The sequence below is a fragment of the Phalangium opilio genome, unplaced genomic scaffold (assembly GCF_054372755.1).
Source record: "Phalangium opilio isolate 3A_F unplaced genomic scaffold, DU_Popi_V2 ptg000082l_1, whole genome shotgun sequence".
Classification (NCBI taxonomy): domain Eukaryota; kingdom Metazoa; phylum Arthropoda; class Arachnida; order Opiliones; family Phalangiidae; genus Phalangium; species Phalangium opilio.
Genome location: NW_028324189.1, coordinates 9,042,497 through 9,065,693, shown reverse-complemented (window position 1 = coordinate 9,065,693; position 23,197 = coordinate 9,042,497). Strand labels below are relative to the sequence as shown.

The 23,197-nt window shown below is 34.1% G+C and overlaps 1 protein-coding gene and 1 long non-coding RNA gene across 2 annotated transcripts in view; one reads left to right on the top strand and one right to left on the bottom strand.

Moving 5' to 3' along the window:
- Fas1 (fasciclin 1 Fas1 domain-containing) overlaps positions 1–21,102 on the top strand; it is a 52,240-nt gene extending 31,138 nt beyond the window's left edge. Inside the window, exons 2-12 of the mRNA XM_089848334.1 lie at positions 13,392–13,539; positions 13,666–13,781; positions 13,948–14,132; positions 14,199–14,506; positions 14,572–14,755; positions 14,906–15,062; positions 15,354–15,486; positions 15,563–15,713; positions 15,784–15,955; positions 17,239–17,353; positions 18,132–21,102. Of these exons, the coding sequence (XP_089704460.1) occupies positions 13,392–13,539; positions 13,666–13,781; positions 13,948–14,132; positions 14,199–14,506; positions 14,572–14,755; positions 14,906–15,062; positions 15,354–15,486; positions 15,563–15,713; positions 15,784–15,955; positions 17,239–17,353; positions 18,132–18,337 (1,875 nt within the window). The 3' untranslated portion in view covers positions 18,338–21,102. The remainder of the gene's footprint in view (positions 1–13,391; positions 13,540–13,665; positions 13,782–13,947; positions 14,133–14,198; positions 14,507–14,571; positions 14,756–14,905; positions 15,063–15,353; positions 15,487–15,562; positions 15,714–15,783; positions 15,956–17,238; positions 17,354–18,131) is intronic.
- A 608-nt stretch (positions 21,103–21,710) lies between these two features.
- The window catches only part of LOC149651447 (uncharacterized), a 19,217-nt gene continuing 17,730 nt past the window's right edge, over positions 21,711–23,197 (bottom strand). Inside the window, exon 2 of the long non-coding RNA XR_016371203.1 lies at positions 21,711–22,596. This is a non-coding gene — a long non-coding RNA (uncharacterized LOC149651447). The remainder of the gene's footprint in view (positions 22,597–23,197) is intronic.

Below are 23,197 nucleotides of genomic sequence, written 5' to 3'. Positions count from 1 at the left end.
GTTGAACAAATTTAAAAACTTCTAAAGGAATTCATTGTAAATAGAGTAACCACTACAGGACTCAGGAGGAGCTTCAATTGACGAGGAAATCTTTTCAAACCCTAAATTGAAACTTCTTTAACTAAGAATGTATTTTGGGTCAGAGAGAGTTCAAAGATAATTGGGCTGTAGTGCACTATTCCCTGTTGCAACTACGCCATATTGGAAAGCGTAAAACGACCCAGTGCAAGCATATATATATCATAAGTTTATAAGATATGTTCCATAAGTATTACACTACATATACTTTGTAATGCTAGAGACTAACAGCTCGAGCTAGTTCGAGAACGACAAGCGAGAATTGAAGTCCTACACTCGGTTAATTTTGCAGTCCATAGGTCCTATTTAGTCTGAACTAACTAAGCCTTTGACAGCGCCAAAAACCAGGCGTCGCTTTACCTCGAATCTATGACCTACCTCATTCACTTCATGACAAGCTCCAGTTTCTAAGTTACCAGCGTCAAACTTATGGAACATATCTTATGAACTTATAACAAACAAATAGTCTTAAAGGCAAAATAAAAACCCCTTTCAAGATCTGGTCACGGAGTATAGTTAACATTTAAACTATGTATGTATTATTTACACTTGAATAATTCAGGTTTATTGCCGGTTTAAAAAGATAAACAACAAACATAACCCGTTTATCCATTAACGAAAACCCATATAGACAAACCAAACATATGTCATCATATTTAAAAATAGCAGAGCTACCTACAATTTGGGTCATGTATATAATATAGGTAAAGTGATATAGTATACATTTAAAAGCAAGCTTACAAAGGGGGGTATGAATTCATTAACCCAAGTTTGTGTATATACGATTTTATTTAAACTTTATATATCGTAAGTAATGTTTTTATACAAGTTTATTACGTCATGAAGAATTTTTCTTTAAATTATTTCCTTTCCATGGTATGTCAAGATCGCAAAGCGTGTCTATTCATTCCCATAAATATCTTTTATATCAAAAGAAACACACGTGAACAGGATTCATTTAAAAAAAAATAATTTACTAAAAAATCGTGCTCCATAGGTGGTATGAAAAAATGTTTGGACAAAAAATAAAAATGTTCTTTTCGTTGAAACGTTTTGTCTGCAAGAAGAAGCATCACGCGCGAATTTGCTCGATTGTAACGTAACATAACGTCTTATTACAAAACAAATATTTCAAGAGGGCCTCTTCCATCCTCTTTGTACTACAAACATGCCACTAAAATTGGTGTTTCATATTTAAATATTTACATTATCATATTTAAAGTGAGACTGAAGTAAATATAATAAACTTAACCGTGATTAATAAAGAGAACTTAGCGTGTATTATCAGGGATAGATTTAATTTTAGAAGTAGGAATGGAGAACGAACGGTTAGTATTTCCTTCAGTCCGACTCATAGCTTAGTATAGAGCCCCTCCCTCCAACAAGTAACGAAAAGTTTAAATTATCTTATTGGCTCACTTAAACTGCGTTTTGATGACGTTGCTGACGGGGACGGCGAAAAATACGTAATTCCTTTTTTACCTCTGTCGTTATGACCCGCCTCTTCTTTCATACCCCCCCGTCCCGGGGAAGGGGGTCCGGGACTTTGACGCGCATCCACATTATTCTGTTCTCCATTCCTACTACTAAAATTAAATCTATCCCTGGTATTATTAAATATTGGAGTGGGATACTTGCCCCCTTTTTTATGAGAAATATCTATAGAGATTTATTATTTATTGGTTACATTTTGAAGGAAGTGTCGCATCACTCGATTCAATTCACAACGATGATTCTTTAAAATATTCACTTCGTTAAAAATTAAAAAAAAAAAAAATAAAATAGCTACAACTATTAAATTAAAACTTATTAAATTTATATAAAATTATAAATTAAAGTTTTGTTAAAAAATCTTTTATCTTAATCGATTAATTAAAACTTATTTCATTCTCACTTTAAATGGTATTACGTCAAACAGGAAGTATTTAAGAATTAGAGATCAAAGGGGTAGCTGGGTTGGCTCTTGGATCATGAAATTCGATTGTTTTCTAAAAGCTTAGTAATAATTTAATTATTTCCTATATCATCTCGGTGGAATGCAGGATTTCCTCGTACCTATCGTATCTACGCCTCTAGTTGCGAAACTTAAACCATGAGGTTTTATTAAAATTTATAAAGGTGTGTTATAAAACTTTCCCCCGGACCCTCTTTATTAATTAAAAATTAAAGTAAAACCTTTACGACCAATTTAATTTAAAAAACAAAATTCATAAAAAAATCTATTTTAGCTTTAAAATTACGAAATAAGTAAAAAAATGCATAAGTAATCAAGCGATACGAAGTATTTAGGAAATAAATCGCTTAAATCTGTGCCAGTTTCTTTCAAAGGCCTAGATTTAATCGTAAGTTAATATCAGATTCTATTTATACAAATATATTTGGCAATCTTTTGTAAATAAATAAAAGTTATTTTTCCAAAATTTTCATTAAAATTTATAAAAAAAAATTTTTAAAGATTAAAATAATATGTTATCTTCATATTTCTGGCTAAATTAATTTCTAAAAATAGTCATATCCATAATTTGTAGGTGGATTATAAAAAAGGCTGATTCAGGGCATCTTAGCCGAAATTCAACTTTGACCTTTTGGGGATTTTTTAGCGCTTTGTAGCGGAAACTATAGCCAGCCCCAACTGCCTCGCCTTGTTTTAGGGAAGATTTATTAAGTCAATTTAAAGTGTCTACTCTCTGAAAATAGGACCTTATATAGTATAGGTTGTCCCTCTCTCTGGTAATACCGCAGCTACTTGCTTCAAATGTTCCTAAACCAGAACCCATTTGAAAAGACGTGTACCCCCAAAGTATAGCGTGAAAAAATATATATATAATATACTATACACACTATAAGAAGGGGGCCCCTTTTGCACAGACGTTATGTATGTAAGGAAAGATAAACCTTGCATTAACCCTAACTAACCCTTGCTCAAAAAAAAAAATATTTTTCAAATCTGTTTTCGAGTGTAGAATTTCAAAGTGTATTTAGAGCCTTTCATATTTTATATGTTTAGCAACATATGTTACTATATAATATATTTAATATTAAAGATAGTATACGTGAATTTATTAAATTATAACAAGAAAAATATTTCATATTTAATAACTGAACAAGTTTTGCAAAAATCATTATTTAAAATCAATATATTATAAGGCTTACGAGTACGATTTGTATGTCTGGGTTTTTTACTTAAGTACACAAAATTTAATGTATATAATATTCAATTTCAACCAATATTTTTGAAATTGTAAGCAATAATATTTAATATATTATTATTTTAAAAGATGTACCCTAATAAACTCTAGCTTATTTCTAAATGAATTGCGACTTTTCACGATCATGAATTAACGAGATATAGGCCTACTTAATTAAATTCACGTTAAATATAATAAATAGGTTCTAATAGGTCAGTCTCTTTAACCCATATAACGACTCGTTTTAAAAGAACTTCAATTTAATCCTTATCTTTCTCGATTAAGGCTTAAGAGGAACGCGAACTTTATTCGTTCTGTCAGCAAAATTTGAAACAAGATTATAGAAAAGTCCTTTAAAATCACGAGAAAAAAAAATTGATGAAAAAAATATTACTTAATCCGTAATGGAAAATTTAAAAGCTTTTGATTGGCTAGAATTTAGATGCACGGTCCTGATTGGTTAAAATAGTCTTAATGTTTGAATCATTTTCTTTGTATCAGCACATTTTCAAATTTACTGTGACAATCTTAATCTGCATAATTTAAAATTTTCAAAGTAAAACAACAATCTAGCCTGGAACCTACTACTTATTACCCATCATGCATTTCTGCAAGGCTAAGAGTATCTGGCGTTGTCTGTCCCTTGCACTTAGTGGTATTTGATATTGGTATACACGCCCTGCGTTCTAATAATCAATATAGAACGTGGGTCGCGCATGCGTCGTTAAAATTCGAGAGCAAACAAGGAGTGAGAGAGAGGGGCTTATACCCCCCATAGCTCCCTATACTCTTAAATCCCCTTCTGCAACATTTTACACCCAACAGTAACACGCTTGACCTACATAAGAATCCCCATAAATAGACGGAAACTCTTTGAAAACTCAGCTTAAAAAATGTAATGTGTTTAATTTGGAATGCGGCTAAGGGTGCTCTGGACGATTCTAGGGTGCTTTTGGGTGTTAACTAAAGGACACCAGGGTGTACTGGTCAAGATCGATGGCGTGTCAAGCCGTTACCGAAACAGGACACGCTGTGATTTTGATTTCATCGACATCTCGTGACGGTTCTTTTTTTCGCTGGGAGTTCTAGGATTGATTACTACAGATAATTTTAGGCGGGAACTCTATTCTTGTCTAGATTCATGAAGGCTGGACATGAAATAATAGGCCTAAACGCTAAGCCTAACGTGTCTATTAGATATAAGTGCAAAGGGATAAAGTTGTATAAAGAGCTGTTAAACTCCCATTTGTGTAGGTTTCCTTGTACAAATAACCGAGGGGCCATGCAGTCACTAAGCTTAAATTATTACATGATTTAACTCGTAATCGATGCAAGAATATGATAGTTATTAGCCCCTCGCTAATACCCGAAAATAGTCACTTTAAACATCAAAACATTCATTATTTGAAAGTCGAAAATGAACATGATTATGAAATAATAGGCCTAAACGCTAAGCCTAACGTGTCTATTAGATATAAGTGAACGATTTTCTGGTGCAAAGGGATACAGTTGTATAAAGAACTCTGTTATACTCCCATTTTTGTAGTTTCCGAGGGGCCAGTCACTAAGCTTTATTTAAAACATTACGTGTATAGTGCTAAAATTATTACACTTAACTCCTAATCGCTGTACAGAGAATCTGAGAGTAATTAGCCCCTCGCTAATATAACTGAAAATAAACACTTTAACCATCAAAACTTTCATTATGTTAACGTTGAAAATATACACATGGTTTAAGGTGTAAAACTATTTATTTATTTAAATTCCAAAACGCTATTTGGCGTTTACCAAATCCTCCAATATTTACAAACCTGAAACATCTTTTAATTCAGACATCAAAATAAAACCATCTGTGTTGCTATTATGTGGTGTTGGAAATATGTATTTAGAAACGATGTTGTAAAATTTTCCAAACCTCAATTTGAACTAATAACATATTGCAACGTATACAATCTACAATTTAACTATTTAGAAATGACATCATAAGTACAAGTTATTATTTTTTTTTTCGTTTTTGCAAAAGGTTTGTGACCTTTATTATATACTCTAAAGTTTTTCTTTAAAGAAACTGCCAACGTTTCCAAATTTGAAATCAAGTATTCAAATTGACACTCGTGTAAACGAAAAGAAAGAAAAGTTACTCATTGAATAAGAATCCCAACAAAAACGTTCGTAAAAACGTCTCACGCCCTTTAAGTATACGTTTTCAAAACTTCATGCAACTAAGACGTGTGTGTGTGTAAATGGTAATGGCAACTACTATCATTTGACAATATTAGACTCTATGAGTCTTTAACATGTTGCGCCGTTACACGATATAATTGCGGGTCTCCTATGGCACGCAGTTTGTTTCTTAAAAGACACCGCTTAAAAAGAATCTATTAGACTGACATATCCTATATGGCTGAATGATACCCGGCATTTTTTACATGTTAAACGAACCCTAGTGATGTAATTACGTCATAAAATTGAATGTAAATCACGTGCGAAGTCACCAAGAGAGTTTGCAATGAAATCAAAAATACCTGAATGTAGCTAGCCTATATTCTTTCAACCAACCATCTGTCTACGAATTCTGACAAAATTACGAATAATTTTGACAGTAGTGCAAGCTCTGGGCAAGAAGGGATATCTAGTTTACTAAGGAGAATGTTTAAAATGCCTAAGTATTCGCGCGCCATAGTCCCAGTCCCCCTTTCAAAATACAAGGGGGAACATAAAAGGAGGCCGGGCTATTTCGCCTCTCCTCAGTCGGAAAATACGTAATTTTCGTCATTCGCGTCGCGCCGACGTGAGTTTTCAAGAACCATTGAGATGCTGGTTGTAATTTAGAGGCGGGGATTAACTCCGGACCTACATACGTTTGGACTGGAGATGAAGCTAGAAATGTGGCGAATTTATACCTTCTCCCTAGTAAACTAGATATCGCTTCTTGCTCGTGTTGAGTCATCAAAGAAACTACTTTATCATTTACCTTGAAAGTTTAAGCAAAAAAAAGCGTGGGAGTTCTCGGAGTCATTATTTTGTGCAATTTTTTTAATCACCGGCTTTGAACATAAAATGTTTCTGTTTGGCGGCGTATTTCCTGTTTCCTTAAACAGTCAGTCATGGCTTATTACGTTTAGAGTTATGTAAATGTATCGAGGACTTGGAATGAAAGTCAGTTCGATATAGGCCTATAGTGTACTTGCAAACCCTATCATGTTTTAAACATGAGTATACCGTTCCGTGCGAACCCGCTAATATTTTTATTACCTAAGCCTAATTTGTCTCTACCTATGTATAATTCACGCGGAAATGAATTGATTAAATTTGCCTGCATTATTTTTGCGTAATACGAAGTCACTTTGTAATTGAAATTACGTCATCTAAAATGCTTATAAACATGAGTTTATAGGATATGTTCCTTCCATAAGTATGACACTACCCATGCTTCGTAATGCTAGTCTTAGATTTACAGCTCGAGAAATCTAGTTCGAGAACGACAAACGAGAATTGAAGTCCTACACTCGGTGGTTAATTTTGCAGGACTTCCATCTAGGTCCTATTTAGTCTGTATTACTAAGCCTTTGACAGCGCCTCACCAGGCGTACCTCGCTTTACCTCGAATCTATGGCCTACGTCATCACTTCATGACAAGCTCCAGTTTCTAAGTTACCAGTGGCAAACTTATGAAACATATATCTTATGAACCTATTTTATAAGTAATAAACCGAAAACTTAGAGGTACTTTTCAATTTTCATATTCAAATTAGGTGTTTAACACACACACACACACCTTTAAGTGTTTCAGATAATTAAGTTTAATTACTTTTCTCAACTAATTTTATAAATCCTCTATATTACAACTCTAGCCGTTTGACTTCAACTAAACTAGTAATTAAATGAACCAAGTTAATATAAACTTGACTCTTTCTTATTATACAGATTAGGCTTAGGCTGTGAAGCATCATAAATCACGGGACAAAACGGTTTGACATGAATAAAAACGGTGTAGTCATTTTTCAAACTCTTTTTCTAATTTGTTTTTATTTCTTTTTGGGAAGGAAGAAGCCGCCACACCCTGAAACGTTTTATCTCTGAAAACAATAAACTGTCATTTTTCTTCTAAATCCCATATTAAACCATAACTATAGGCTATAACTAAAGCCACGTACGGTAACCTAACCCCTTTAGTACACCAAAATGTGTTAGACTTCTAGAAGTTATACGAAAGTCAAACTCCCCTTCCATTAAATCACCCAGAAATGTGTTGACATTGCAATTTAGTTCAATGGGAGAACCTAGAGTAAATAGTTTCCGTATCTGAGGGGTAAATCACTACTGAAATACGTGAAATCAATACTATGGGCGTGAAATCATCCGAAATTGATTAATCTATAGAATATAAGGCTAAATTCACATGGAATCTCGTGAAATCTGAGGGAATTTAAGGTGGTATGAAGAAGTCTCGAGAAATCTGAGGGAATTTCAGGTGGTATGAAGAAATCTCGTGAAATCTGAGGGAATTTCAGGTGGTATGAAGAAATCTCGTGAAATTATGGGAATTTCAGATGGTCTCGTGAAATCTGAATATGTTGGTGCAAGGAAATGATTCGAAATCAGTGAGGGAATTTCAGATTACTATATTGTCTGGAAATCACACCAATATTGTCGAATTAAATTCCCATAGTAACTTTCAATGTAACCGCTCCCACTTAAACTCTTATCTATAAACGATTAATGCAAAAAGGTACGCCTAAAATTGACCCCACCTTTCTGGAGAAATAAAAAAGCACCTCGATAAAATCTACCCTTTAGTACTGAACTGAACTATTCCTAACATAATACGAGTCGTTAAATCCCAATTAAAATTCCCTAACACCCTTGGGATGTAATAAAATGTGCGAGGCTGTCTTCGCGTCTCTTCAGCTCTTATGTCATTATTAACGTCCAATTTCGTTCCTGGATCGAGGAGCGTTTAACGCGCATGCTCCGTTTAGAAACTGAACCAAACCCTTCCTTATACACGATGACGGATTCCTGTCCGTATCGATTTTGATGGCCAAGTCTGTCCAGTCCCAAAACTAGGCTAGAGTTATTTTCATCCCAAAAACACAAGTTTGGTTTACGCAATGCGACGCTTCGAACAGTTTGTCTTTGCACAACGTTTGAAACCTTGGCAAACAACGTGTTTCTTTACGATATATCAGGCCATAAAAAATATAAAGTCAAATACATTTTAGCCCGCCTTCGATATTTAACGTTTACTTTTAAAAGTAATTTTTGGTTTACTTTTACAGTCACTGTTCACCGTAATCAAAGGCTAGGTTACCCGCATAAACCTTTAGTCCAATCGCCCTAAAAAGAGTTGAAGATAAATCCCCATATTTCAACGAGGGACCATTCCCTAAGGCCCTTTTTGTCATAACGCGTTTTAGGATTGACCCCCGGCCCTGGCCCTTTATAAAGAATAAGGCAAAATGAAAGAACGAAATAAAAAAAAATCGATTCAGGCGCCGACAACGGGCGCTGGGTTCTTTTCCTATAGCTACGTTTCAAACTAACTTTATACTAGGAAAAGGGGTTTACTAGGGTCGAGTTGGGTTAAATAGTGGTTTGAAGTATAGTTGATACTATAATTTGTTCGGTCTGGTTGTCATGGTTACCACGGAAATGTCATCGGCTTAGAAGACACAAACAGTCAGTGTAGGGAACGCGCTAAGCCTAACTATATTTCGCAACGAAATATACCAAAGAGGTCGGACAAATTCGATGCTTTAAGGCATTTATTGGGGCGTATAAATAAATGAAATAAAGTGGGATACCCCTTGTATTAGAAGCATTGTACAGCCATTGAAACACTTTTTCTCTGATTCTATCTAGCCATTTAACCAATGAAACTTGAAACCACTATAGCTAGAATGTTTCTATTGATCAATCTTATATTTTTTTTTCTCAACTGGTTGCGAATTTCCACGAAAATGCAATGCTCTTCACCGCATATAAATGACGGAATTAAAGAGTGTACAGTTTTCTCAAAGACCTCGCTCTCTCTCTCTGACAGAAACACCTTCCTTTATTGATTAGAACTCATTCCCCGCTGGTTTAAATTCAATTTTGGCGTTCAGACTCTTGGAAAGCCAACTAGGTCAATGCGTTTTGACATTTTTCGCTAAAGTTTACACGATTATACCAAATATCGTGGTTTATATTAAGATACATTGATTAAACTAGACCAAAATAATAAATAGCATGCTTTAATGACCAATATAGGTTTAAATTTGAATATTATTACGTCAGATGACTGAAATTCGCCCGCATTAGCGCCATAGTTCAATTATAATCCTGTTTGAATTATTTATTTAAAGGAATAGCGACGTGATTTAAAAATTATCTCAAATCTAAAGAAAACCTTACTTTTTTGAGAGTTTAAACTCTTCTGATTCCAAAAATATGCTTGATTAATATTTAAATATGAAGGAAAACACAGAAAAAACACTTTGAAAACTTGAAATTTGGGGGGCAAAAGCAAATTTGCGAAGAAGATTTTTGGCGGGTTTTCTCCTTGCTACGTCACTCACGGCATCTCGCGGAAAAGCCAAGCGCGCGCGCCCGAGACTCCCGAGTCTACTAATGCTGCGCGCGCGCGAGCAAAGAAAATATAGAACTATCTCTGCGCGCGAGTCTGAATAAATTAGGCTTAACGCGGCGCGGCGACATTAACAGGCGCGTCACGTGAGCGACATCTAGAATGAAAGTTTCTCCTTACTACGTCATCAAGCGAAACAAAATTTTAACTAGGCCTTTTCCAAACACTAAACTTTGATTGCAATTTTACAAATTTCTACGAAACCAAATACAAAACTAAACATATCATAATAAACTAGATTTTTCAAGGATTTTTTTAGCATTTTAAGTTTGTGGGTGACGAAAATTATGTCACTAACACTTTAAAATTCCATAGTAATTAAAATAAATGACAAAGCAAATTTATTAATTAAAGCAAGCGTTAGTCATATAATAATTTTAAAATTAAATTATTACATTTCTATATGAAATCTCATCTCAACTCTCCTTGATTAAAATTTTTGAAGCTTAATTGATAAAATAACTTTCTAACTACTAAGACAGTTAAATTTGAAGGCGTCCTACTGACAGTCTGACATCACTATCTGAATATTTTTGGGTGTGGTATTTGGTTTGGCGCTCTCAATGAGCCATGACCGATATTCATCACACGTTGGTCTGATAGAAGCCACCCTAATGATGTCATTAAGGTGCTTGTCTAATTATTTCCGTTTGATGTCAAAATGATCATTTTAATTTTCATATTTCAAACATAATGAGTCAATATAACGTTATTATAATTCCATAGAAGTTTTAAAACCAAAATAATCCCAAATCTATCTAGAGAGTCCCTTTAAATTCAGTTCCAATCTTATGGCAAGAAGCGATATCTAATTTATTAGGGAGAAGTTATAAATTCGCCACATTTGTAGCTTTATCTCCAGTCCAAACGTAGGTCCGGAGTTAAATCCCGCCTCTAAATTACAACCAGCATCTCATTGGTTCTTGAAAACTCACGTCAGCGCGACGCGAATGACGAAAATTCCGTATTTTCCGACTGAGGAGAGGCGAAATAGCCCGGCCTCCTTTTACGTCCCCCCTTGTATTTTGAAAGGGGGACTGGGACTATAGCGCGCGAATACTTACACATCTTATACCTTCTCCCTAGTAAACTAGATATCACTTCTTGCTTATGGTTTATTCCAAAGCCATGTACTAGTGTGTTGTCTCAATGCGCTTTGAGCCCCTCTTTTCCCTTCAGGCAATGCGGCTATCGAAATAGCGCGTGCTCTGCCATTTCTAGCTCGTGCAATGCAATTCCCGAGGGTGGCTGCAATTACCGGTTCTTAATTACATTTGCAAAGGGAATATTTCAGAGAGGGCAAATAAATAAATAAATAAATAAATTATATAAAACAAATTAACCGAATTAACGCCTGGTCTTAATTTGATTCAAAGTACCTTTGGCTTCGCTATATGACTCGATTATTTTTTAATTTAATTCTAGAATGTAGTTATTTAGATTAGTTCTAGATTAAAGTCACCTTGAATGGAACAAGCTAATTTGAATATTTTAAATCAAACTTTCATACAAAATTCAACAGGCGATATTTTAGCGAGTTTTATTAACGATTTATCTATTCAAAATTAAAAAAAATCAACGTATTTGAACCTTTCACGCTCCCTTTTAAGAAATATAATCCTATTTAGTAAAACTCTTTCCTCAAAAACTTACTTTATTTTGTCTTTTAATTTTAACCGCTAATAATTTGTAAGAAAATTTCGCAATATTGTGAACGACCTCCCCCCCAAAAAAGGGCGGATTATTTATTCCAGTACTTCAAAAAGTCATTCATTATGTAAATTAAGGATGTACCAGAGAATTACGTTTCCAAGAACGCTCTGCGGCGTGAAAATATGTAAGATTTTTAACCCCGAAGTTAGAAAGAAGAAAAAAAGGGGTAAAATTCCTTTTCTATCTGTAGTCGCGGTAAACCTTAAAAAGGGGATCGACCGAACACGTCGCGGTAAATCCGGAACAGACCCCATGATGTTTAATGGATGTAAACATAGCCATGCACCATCTAAAGATTTAAATATTTGAGCTAAGCAAAAATAATAAATTATGTAGACCCTTAGACATTAAATAATATGAGACGGATATAAAGCAATTAGCATATTTAAATTATTTCAAAATTAAAAAAAAAATTTAAAGTTTTAATCAGGGATAGATTTAATTTTAGAAGTAGGAATGGAGAACAGAGTAATTTGGGCGCGCGTCAAAGTCCCGGACCCCCTTCCACGGGACGGGAGGGGGTTATGAAAGAAGATGCGGGTCATAGAGACAGAGGTAGAAAGGAATTACGTATTTTTCGTCGTCCCCGTCAGCAACGTCATCAAAACGTAGTTTAAGCGAGCCAATAAGATAATTTTAAATGTTGGTTACGTGTATACTAGGCTATGAGTCGGACTGAAGTAAACACTAACCATTCTCCATTCCTACTTCTAAAGTTAAATCTATCCCTGTTTTAATAAATATTTCACCTTCTCTTTAAATTTAATAAAATAAATAAAAATCAACTTGGACTCTTAGAAGGTATAAAAATGTATAGACTACTGTATGGTAGCATCGTCAATGAGATCAGAATGTGAAGAAAAAAATCACGCGCTGGGGTTCTGTTGACCTTAACCTTGCGTCTATTCAACACGTTGTGAGAGAACAACGATGAACAAAAGGCAAAATAAAAAATACATCGCTGAACAAATAAGAATAATTTCAAAAGAATAATAAAGAAAATAGAATAGAATAAAAAATGGCCCCTTTTATAGCGTCCAAATTAGATTTAGACCTTCGTAATACTTTGTAATATCTTAAAGTGGGATAAGAGAGTAAGTTCATACACGTCTATGCGAAAGAATGTTAGGCCTAAGTGTGTCTAAGTTTTAAATCATCTTAACAGGCGAAACTAATCCTTAATTGTTTGAGTTGGTTTAAAACCAAGACATATATATTCAAGATAAAACCATGGTCCTTTTATTGAGATGGTCCTCTTTTGGAGAAATGGTTACAAGCTATGGTGGAAAAGAGAGAAATTTTCGAATCTCGACTTGCAACTTAGATAGAACCATGATTTTCTTAGTCAAAATAACCAAAATTATATTACATTTTTCTTCAAATGTATCATAGTAATATAATAAATAAAGGTTATACGTAATAAATTAATATATAAAGTCGCTTTTAATAGTTTTTCATCATATGATCAAATCATAAATTGTTCTGTAGTGCTCGTCAGAAAACCCCCTATAGCTTGTGTCTAAACTTTTTCAGACGTTTAAATGGGTGAGCTACGACCATCTTTATAAAAGAACCATGATAAAATAACTGGTACACTTTTGAATGAATGAACGACAAAATAATTTCTGGGTTGAAAAGGCAGCGACCATCATTTTCATAATGTCTTTTCAAAGCCAAAATTTGAACCCTTAATTCTATTTTTAACTGGTGTTTAAACATAAAATGTTTTACGATTTAGTGACTAATGAGATATTTAAAATTGATGTTTTTTTTAATTTCAGTTTAACAAACTATTAGAAGAGGATCAAACGGCGATCGTAGTCATGAAAAACAAACCATTGACTGTCTTTGCCCCGATCAACTCTGCCGTTGATAAAGCCGATAACAGGCTGAAGAATATGAAAGACAAATTTACGTCTTATCACATAAGTAAGTCCTTCCGTGTCTTTAGACCTAATTTATGATTTTCGCCAACTAACAAGTCATTTTAGAGACCGAAAATATGATTAAGCGTTTAATTATGGACAAAAATATTAATTGAATTTGCGAATATAGCTTTTCAGATGGTAGAGAAGAGCTACTTCCCCGCGTCGATTCAAACATTCCAGGGTGGAGCTCCTCTCTTTTTAAGTTTTCGTTATACCGATGATGATTCGTCGGAGAAGGTACTCGTAAGTTCGCCCTTTCTTGCTATTGGCTGTTTCATAGTATTACGTCATTAAATTAGTCTTTATTCGAGTGTAATTTAAATATCTTACGCGCGAGCTTTGTAAATCGCCGGAATATTTCGTATAAATTAATTGCGAGTAACATTTTACTATTGGTTGTTGATTTCAGGAGTACTATGTCAACAATGCTAAGATCCTACAGGAGATGGATTACAGGGCGAAGGATGGATCGAAGCAAATCTTATATATCATTGATGAAGTACTAGAACCCTTCATTCCCACCACGGGCAATACCCCAAGTGCCCTACAAGTCTTGACTCAACCTAGCATCTACGGAATAACCGAATCTCTCGGGTTAGTATTTCTTAGTTTTAGAGCCATTTAATGGCGTTGTTTATAACTTCGTCAATGTCCTTGCAGAGCATTTTCCTCACGAGTACGTCAGGTAAACCAAGGACAAGAGTTTGAGAAAGTCGGCAACCATACGTTCTTCATCCCAGTTGGAAGCATCGAGTCGGAAAATCCAGCCAGACTTCGAGAAATAGATGAATTGGTTATCAAAGGTCACGTCATCCCGGGTCAAGTCCTCTTCACCAGGACAATGGGTCGCAAAACCTACCAATCAGATTCGTTCACGCCTCAATTAAAGGTCGAAATATCCCTGGTTAACCACACCTCCAGTGAAATTCAAGACGGACACTCCTCAGGCAACTATCAAGGATATGTCCGTAAGTATCCGCTAAGATCCTAGTCCAACTTAACCAAAGTTATAAACCCATCATCCTCCTTTTAGTCAAAGTCAAGAGTAACACGCTACAAAGCGACAACCGTCACAAGAAAGGCGTTGTCTTGTCCAAAATCGTCAAGGCTAACATTCCCGTCAAGAACGGGGTGGTCCATCTGATTGAAAACCCTCTAATGATCATTGACACCAACGTGTTTTCGTTTTTCAAAAATGAAGAATTTGGTCGTTTGTCGTAAGTACATTTCTAAATTGTCGCGCTCCAAATTCCTCCTTGGGTTTAGTCACGGTAAATAATGGTGGGAATTAGACACGTGGCCGCGTACTTAAGTCTTTGACAAGCCCGTTTCCTAATATTTCTTTTTTCCCTTTGATCTTTTCGCAGGAAGTTCTTTGAATTCATGGGCTTCGCTCCCGACTTTCGCTACGATGTCCAAGGTTCCGGAGACAAAACCGTTTTCGCTCCGAACAACGAAGCCTTCGAACGACTAGGCGCCGACAAAATTAGCCATCTAAAGACTAATATCAGCGCTCTAACAAGAGTAATTCCCATTTATATTGTATAATAGGTGGTGATATGGTTAGGCCCGAATTAGGTTTAACTATTTGTCGAGTTATAAATTGACCATTTGCGAGAGACCTGATTAGGCTCAACGTTTATAGCATTAAACAATTGAATTGTGGTCCATACACTGGTCATAAATGGACAGTTTAAAATGAGATTTTTTTAGGGTGGAATTAGGATTAATTGTTTAAACAGCAAACAGTCGAATTGCATTTCTTTCAGGCCCAGATTAGTCTTAGTAGATTCTAATAAAGTGTTTTTCTTTCAGCTATTAAGAGTGCATATGGTTCAGGGTTCAGTTTCGTCGGACGACGTTCGGAGCGAAAGAATAACGGAGAAAATGTCGTACGACCCTTCAATGAAACTGTATTTCCGTGTAACGGGAGACGACAGGAACAGAAGTACGTCATAATCATAATTAACTTTGTTACGAATTGGGCTTAACACTGATGGTGATTTTCTATTGGGGAATGGTAGCTCTTATTGTTCAAGGCGGCGGAGTTAACGCAGTGGCTGTCCAAGCGGACATAGGGGCCACCGACGGGATCATCCACGTCATTGACAGAGTTCTTGGAATGCCGTACCTCAATGTTTACGAGACCCTGAAAGGAACGGAAACTGACTTGAAGTAAGAAGGGAACGAAATAAATTCTATAGCCAGTTTAAGATGAAACTAATATATATCGGGATGTTCACAGTGAAACGTTTCAACTTGGGCGTCAAGACCAGTGGAGTGAGAAACTCAACGACATGAGCCAGAAGTTCACCTTTTTTGCGCCGAGCGACAGCGCTTGGCACGAACTAAACAGAGAACTTCCATCGGCTTATAAACAACTAAAGATGGGAACCTTCTCGTATCACACCAAAAAGGTAAGCCGCAACCCCAAATACATAGTGTACAGTATATCATATCACAAAATGGAATGGGTCAAAAAATAAAAACCAAAAACAACGGCGGTCAAAGGTTCAAAGGTCAAAAAAGGCGGGAGTTTGTAACTGATATAATGTTTTTATTTAAATATTTTATTTCTCCTATCAAAATGACGTTCATTTTTAATTTTCCATTAATATGTAGCTAGTAGAACTTTTAATTAATAATTTTATTATTTTATGTTTCGGGTCTTGTTTGCATACGCGAGTAAAATGAACTCGTTTGCGGAATAGTTCACGGTAGTATAGTTGGTTTTGATTGGTATAATTTAGCAAAAAAAAAAATTAAACAAAAATAAGACGCGAAAAATTTCAGTTACAAACTTTAAATTGGTACCCCCCGTGTATCTTTAAATTCTGCCCGAACCCAGGACGGCTTAGTATGTCACGAACCGCATCTTAGTAATAAAGTAAGTAATCGCATAAATAATAATAATCAATCGTCATTCGTTTGTATTTATCCTAACGTTTCCTGTCAATGAATCATTTCGTGAAAATTTCGTTTTTATTTTAATTCGATTTTAATTTTGAATGCGTGTCTTTATTGAAAATAGTTTCGATGAAGATATATTAATATAGAGCATAATATTAGCTTCAAATTGAGACTAATTACGACAAAATCGGACCAGAATTAAGTTAATTATCCAAAAATAAAAAATAAATTGAAATGCCGAACTTCCAGGGGTAAAACATCTAATGCATTTCGTACGAGCCCCTGTAGAAAGGTGTTCCCGCAATACAGGGGTGTATAACAGCTTTTATCCGCGTTAATTTTTAACCGATTTCGACGTTTTAAAGCTCATTTTGTAGCTAATATTATACTCTATACGAATACGTAAGTAACTTCAACCTAGCTATTAAGACACCATTATTATTTAATATTTTAAGTCTTTAATATTGTGACTGGTGGAGTTGAAAAACATGTTACCCTCGAAATATAAAATTGCTTGCGAAACTAATATAACCATTGGTCCAGAATAATCCCGGATAATTTTACTTTCATAGCATGATTATTATATATTAATTATTGTAATGTCAAAATAACTAAGGCTGATTCAAAAGAAATTAACGAAAAATAATTATTGCTATATCATTTCAATATTTTTCTTAAAATTGAAGCGATTTTGAGGCTGAATCAGTAATTTCGATTTTATAAAAATTGATAATGCAAGTTCCGTCGGAAATTAAATATTCTTTCGTCTGTTTTTGTTATTCTTTTTCAGATTTTGGACCGCCATTTGGTTGTCGGAAAAGAACTAACTAAAAATGATCTGAAGAATACGGAAACCATCAGAACTATCAACTCAAATTTTAGGATCGAAAAGGGACCTTTACCCGGTAACCAAAATGTTTTCAGAAATTTCACTCTCTAGTTTCCCTTCAGTATTTTTCAGTACTTTCTCTCTAATATATTTGAGTAATTTCTCTCCAGTGTATTTTTGCATTTGTCACAAGTATACTCGAGTTCCCTTCTCAGTATATTCGAGTTCAGTTCTTAGTATATTCGAGTTCCCTTCTCAGTTTATGTGTTCCCTTCTCACTATACTCAAGTTCCCTTCTCACTATACTCGAGTTCCCTCCTCAGTATATTCGAGTTCCATTCTCAGTATATTCGAGTTCCATTCTCAGTATATTCGAGTTCCATTCTCAGTATATTCGATTTCTCTTCTCAGTATATTCGAGTTCTCTTCTCAGTATATTCGAGTTCTCTTCTCAGTATATTCGAGTTCCCTTCTCAGTATATTCGAGTTCCCTTCTCAGTATATTCGAGTTCCCTTCTCAGTATATTCGAGTTCCCTTCTCAGTATATTCGAATTCCCTTCTCAGTATACTCGAGTTTCCTTCTCAGTATACTCGAGTTTCCTTCTCAGTATACTCGAATTCCCTTCTCAGTATACTCGAGTTTCCTTCTCAGTATACTCGAATTCCCTTCTCAGTATATTCGAGTTCCCTTCTTAGGATACTCTAGATCCCTTCTCAGTATACTCGAGTTCCCTTCTCAGTATACTCGAGCAGTTTACCTCCCCTTGTATTCTCCCAGAATGCCTTTTACAAATTGTACCAACAGCGTTAATTCCTAAGCGAAGAGAAATGACCTTTAACCCTTGATTTGTAGATGACCTATTTGTCTCGTGGGAAGGCTACAAGGCGCGTATTGTTCGACCGGATGTCCAGGCCACGAACGGAATCATTCACATAATCGAACGAGTCATGATGAAGAATCGCGATTTGATCAAAAACGGAGCTTCCAAAGCAACGTCCACAGCCACTCTAACCATGCTCTCCACTGCCCTAATGCTCATTGCCGTCTCCAAATTGTAATATTTAAAATATTCGACCAGAACACCACGAAAGAAGTAAAAAAATCCCAAAACAAAATTAAAAAAAATTTACCAAATTATCGAAAAATATTTGGGGATATAAAGAGGAGATAAATAAATCATAGATATTAAAAAAAAATAAATAGATGACCCTAAGCTGCAAGTTGGCTGGAGAAGCCCTCCCATAATTGCTCCAAAACGTGCGAAATATTAAATCAAAGGGTCAATTAAATCAAGAAATTAATAGTTAAAACATTCCGACATGGACTCAGAAATGTTTTATTTCTAATTATCTTAAAAGAAAAAGTCGGGATGAGAAACTTATTTTTAATTAAAAAATTAATTAAATTAAATTAAATTAAACGTTTTAATTTTAGCTATGGTAATTGTAGACAACGTGTAACCTTCCCAAAGTAATTTATTGGCGTTCATAAGGATTAATTACCGGTAATTTAAAATTATTTTAAACCCCCTACCTTCCACTCTTCCCATTAAATAAATAAATTAATTATATAATTATGTCTTGGAGGGAGACATGATTAAATATAATTGACATTAATTAAAAAGGCTTTAAGTATATAAATATATATATAAATATATTAAAAAATCATCATTTTTGTGTCTCAGAAATTAAGGGTTTTCATAACTTTTTTTTTAAGTTTTTATCGGAATTTTTCGATAAAAACAAATGACATTATTTAAAAAAACAAAAAACAAAAAAACAACTACTCAGATTCGCTCATGGCATAGGCACTAGCGGCTAAATACTGATAGAGTGACGATATATAAAGAAGGCTCTGTTTAAGTGAACTATATGAAGTGTAAAATTGTAGGTGTAAAAGGAGCTTTTTAACGAGGATATAAACAAACCCAGAAAAATAGGCTAAATTACTGCCAATTGATCAGGAATTAAAAATAAAATAATTAACCTATTAAATTTAGCTTAATTTTACTTTTTGAATAAAAAATATTTCAATGAAAAAAAATAATTAAAAAACGTATTGTAAAAAAAAAATATATAAATTACGGGGATTAAAAAAAATATTCATAAAAATATTTGTGTCCATTAAATGTTCAATTTCTATCTGTGAAAAAAAAACATACGAAAATATCTTCGAACTAAGACGAAATGAAATGAAAAAAAAAAATTCTCATGTTGTATATTTTGCATTACTTTACTATTTTTTTTTTTTTTGAAAGAAAAAAAAACATGTTTCTAATTTCTCCGTATGCCTATTTGTTACTGTAATAGGACCACTTAATTATAAACATTAATGATTAACGTTGTTTTTTATATGAATAATAACAATAATTTGTACGTTAATATATACCCATTTTAAATCATATTGGACGTGATTTCTATATAATTCTATAAGTCGATTTTAACAAAAAACAAAAAAAAAACTAAAAAGGGGAAAAACAATATATATTTCTTCTAAAAAACAAACCCAAAAATCTTTATAATTGAGGTGAGATAATGATAAAGATTAAAAAAAATCCCCCGCTGTCTCAAGAAACAAAAAAGAAAAACTAAATTTAACTGTTTGAAAAATTAAATTAAATAAAATAAAATATTCTAGAGCTTGTATATTTTACAAAGAGAGTCGTTAAAAGAGGTATGGATATCCGCTATACGTAGTGCTGTTTTAATGGAAAGAAAAAAGGCGATAACTAACGAATAAGCAAACAGAATGTGTGATTGAGTGTGATTAAAATTAATTACTTTAATTAATTCTAATGAGAAAAAACGCCCCCAGAATATCGTTTTTTGTAGCTATTTTGTGTATAATGTTAAGATGAAAAGAAAAAACAACCGTATTTATCACCTTATTTCTCCCCAAAACCTAAACCAAAATTAAGCGCACTTTAATTAATTAAAATTAAAATTAAATACAACCCAATTAAATATGTAAGCCTAAACAAAGAATTGAGGCTAATGAAACCTAGTCCCAACGCTGCATAGCAGGCTACTGTAATTGCTAATTTTCTTAATTATTAAATAAATAAAATCTATATACGGTAATATGTAGAAGAAGAAAAAAAAGGTCACAAAGGTCACCGAAATCTTAGCTTTGACACAGTATTACGGAACAAGTGCCGCTTAGTTTAAAAAAAAAAAATTACAAAACCCACCCCCACAAGTGTGTTATAAATGTATAAACAAAAACAAATACATTCCGCTTGCTTTGAAGCTCTGAAGTAAATGGTGTTTTTTCCAATGTTAATTTTTAATTTTGAAATGCAAGGTTTATTTTTTTATTATTATCAACTTCAAATATATTTTTTTTTCATTCAGTAATTTTGTATTATTTCCATTGAATTAATTGTTTTTATTATTTTTATAACTAAATTTAAGTTTAATTAAATTTAATTATTTCCACTACTCACACATACACACCCTTGCATTTCTAATAATGGAATTTAAACTTGGAAAAAAATAAATAAGTTATAATAAAAAACAAAGAAAAAAAAACGAAAACAAACACATACAGACAGTTAAACAAACAAAAAAAAAACATTTTAGACAGAGGTAATTTAAATTTAAGAGAAAAATAAAATAAATACAAAAGATAAAAAGAAATTATAAATAATTATGTAGCAGTTGAAATAAACTGGGCCCAAGAAAACGCAATGCCCGCCTCTCGCTAAAAAAAAAAATGATAACGTAAAAAATCGCCTGAAGTGGACTTTGTAAAATTCGGACTGTATATTTCAATACTGAATGAAGAAAATTAATAAAAGATAAATGCACATTGTTCAAAATAATTTTATAGTACTATGTTTCGACTTTAATTACCAATACCATAATCTTTAAATTAGTAATTTAAATGATTAAATTACCATTTTTTTCGGTATTTTATAGAATCCAATCGTCTCAAAATACAACCATAAACAACACGAGAACCTACGTGCCTCATCCAGCGTAACTTTATAAACAAATAAATATCGGGCGATAAACTCTAACCTTGTAGCTTTTTTATCTAGGACGCTTGTAACCGAGAAAAGCTGTTTTGCCTCCCAAATATAATTTATTTTTCTCATAATAGTACTTGATTGATTGATAATTTGATATGCGATAAATGTTTACCATCTTTCTCGTAATACTAACAACTCCAAGTGCTTGGAGGTTGTACGTAATTGAACTTCTGTTCTTAACCCTTGAATGTCGTAGGTCAAACGACAAATGGATAAGACAGTCAAAAATATTGAAGATTCATAGATGAAGTGAAGAAACGCTAGATAACTTAGGAATATCTCTGTTCAAAATGAAAGAGTAACTAAAGCCACGGATGTGCACTAGGCTTACAGTAACAAACCACGGAAACCGAATTCAATATTTAAAATATGTCAAAATGCCCCCAAAATATTTACAATGATGAACAGAACGCGTTAAAGTTATGGGTACAAATAAAATCAAGTCAACACTTTGTGAGCTAAAAAAATATGAATATCAGAAATGGATATCTACTTGACCGAGAAGTCCATCTCTGATCGCGCCTAAACTCTAAAACTCCCATAGCCCTAACGGCTCTCAGACTAAAGGTTTGTGTACATACATGCACTATCGTATGTGACGTCACAAAAGAAAATAAACAAACAAGCAAAGAAAAGGTGAAAATGACTTACCCCGTTGTTTACGATGACCTGACTATAAATAAATTAGTTCGTGGCACTTTAATGTATTAGCTTGGCCTAAGGTAATCTAAAACATAGCTGTAGCGCAACACAGGACCTAATTAAAGCTATTGATGCCGAAGAACTCTGATGTCAGTTCAGAATACGAACTCCACCATGAAGATGACAATGAGAAGTTCATAAGTTCATTCGATACGTCAAACGCGAAAGTTTCACCCAGAAACGCGAACGCGAACACTTTCGTCGGGCCATGTTTGGACGTTATGGCACTAAAGTCTTTTGGAAACCGGAAGTACACTTTTCACTTATAATCTCGGTTTCCGCGAACCTCTAGGTAGGACCGCTTAACACACTTGATCTCACGTTGGTGGTCAGTCCATCAGTGATGGCCATACGTCATCCTTCCTCGGCGTCATTATCCAACCAACACATTCATTGGGCCAAGTTTTGACGTTATGGCACTAAAGTCTTTCGGAAACCGGAAGTACACTTTTCACTTATAATCTCGGTTTTTGCGAACCTCTAGGTAGGGCCGCTTAACGCACTTGATCCCACGTTGTTGGCCAGTCCATCGGTGATGGCCATGCGTGTCCCTTCCACGGCGTCATATCCAACCCAATAAATCTGTTAAAAGTTAATTAACCAAGTAATTAGTCATTTTAAACAATCCTGGTTAGTATATTAAGTTCGAATAGTATTTAGGCTTATTAAGGCTTATTTTTAACACTAAATTCATACACTGAAGTCAAAAATACCCGCAAATTAGGTCGAGATGAAAGTATTTTAGGCCTATTTTAGGATCAGTTGACGTGTACAAAGAAAATTAAGATTAATCGCGTCACACTGCATGGAAGCTGGGTGGTAAATGACATTCCCGGTTTTAATATAATATTATAAAGCAAAAAGTAAAACAAGCCATCTATATTACTCCCACGTTCTTGGCTAGAAATATCAAAATTCCACAGAGTATTGATAAAAAAATTCCCTAGTTATCAACACGTAAAGATAAAGGGGACATACACGTATGGGGCCCAAAACTCAATTTTTCCCCATAGTGGCTTTGATGTATGGCCTAATATTATTGGGTCTTTTTTATATATATTAGATGCGCCACTGGGTATAAGATGACAAAAGAATGATGAATTTACTGGCTTCTGATCCATGATTGGTCCAGCCAAGACCTCTTATTTATCTCGTATATCTTCTTTTCGGAAGTGGTAGTCGC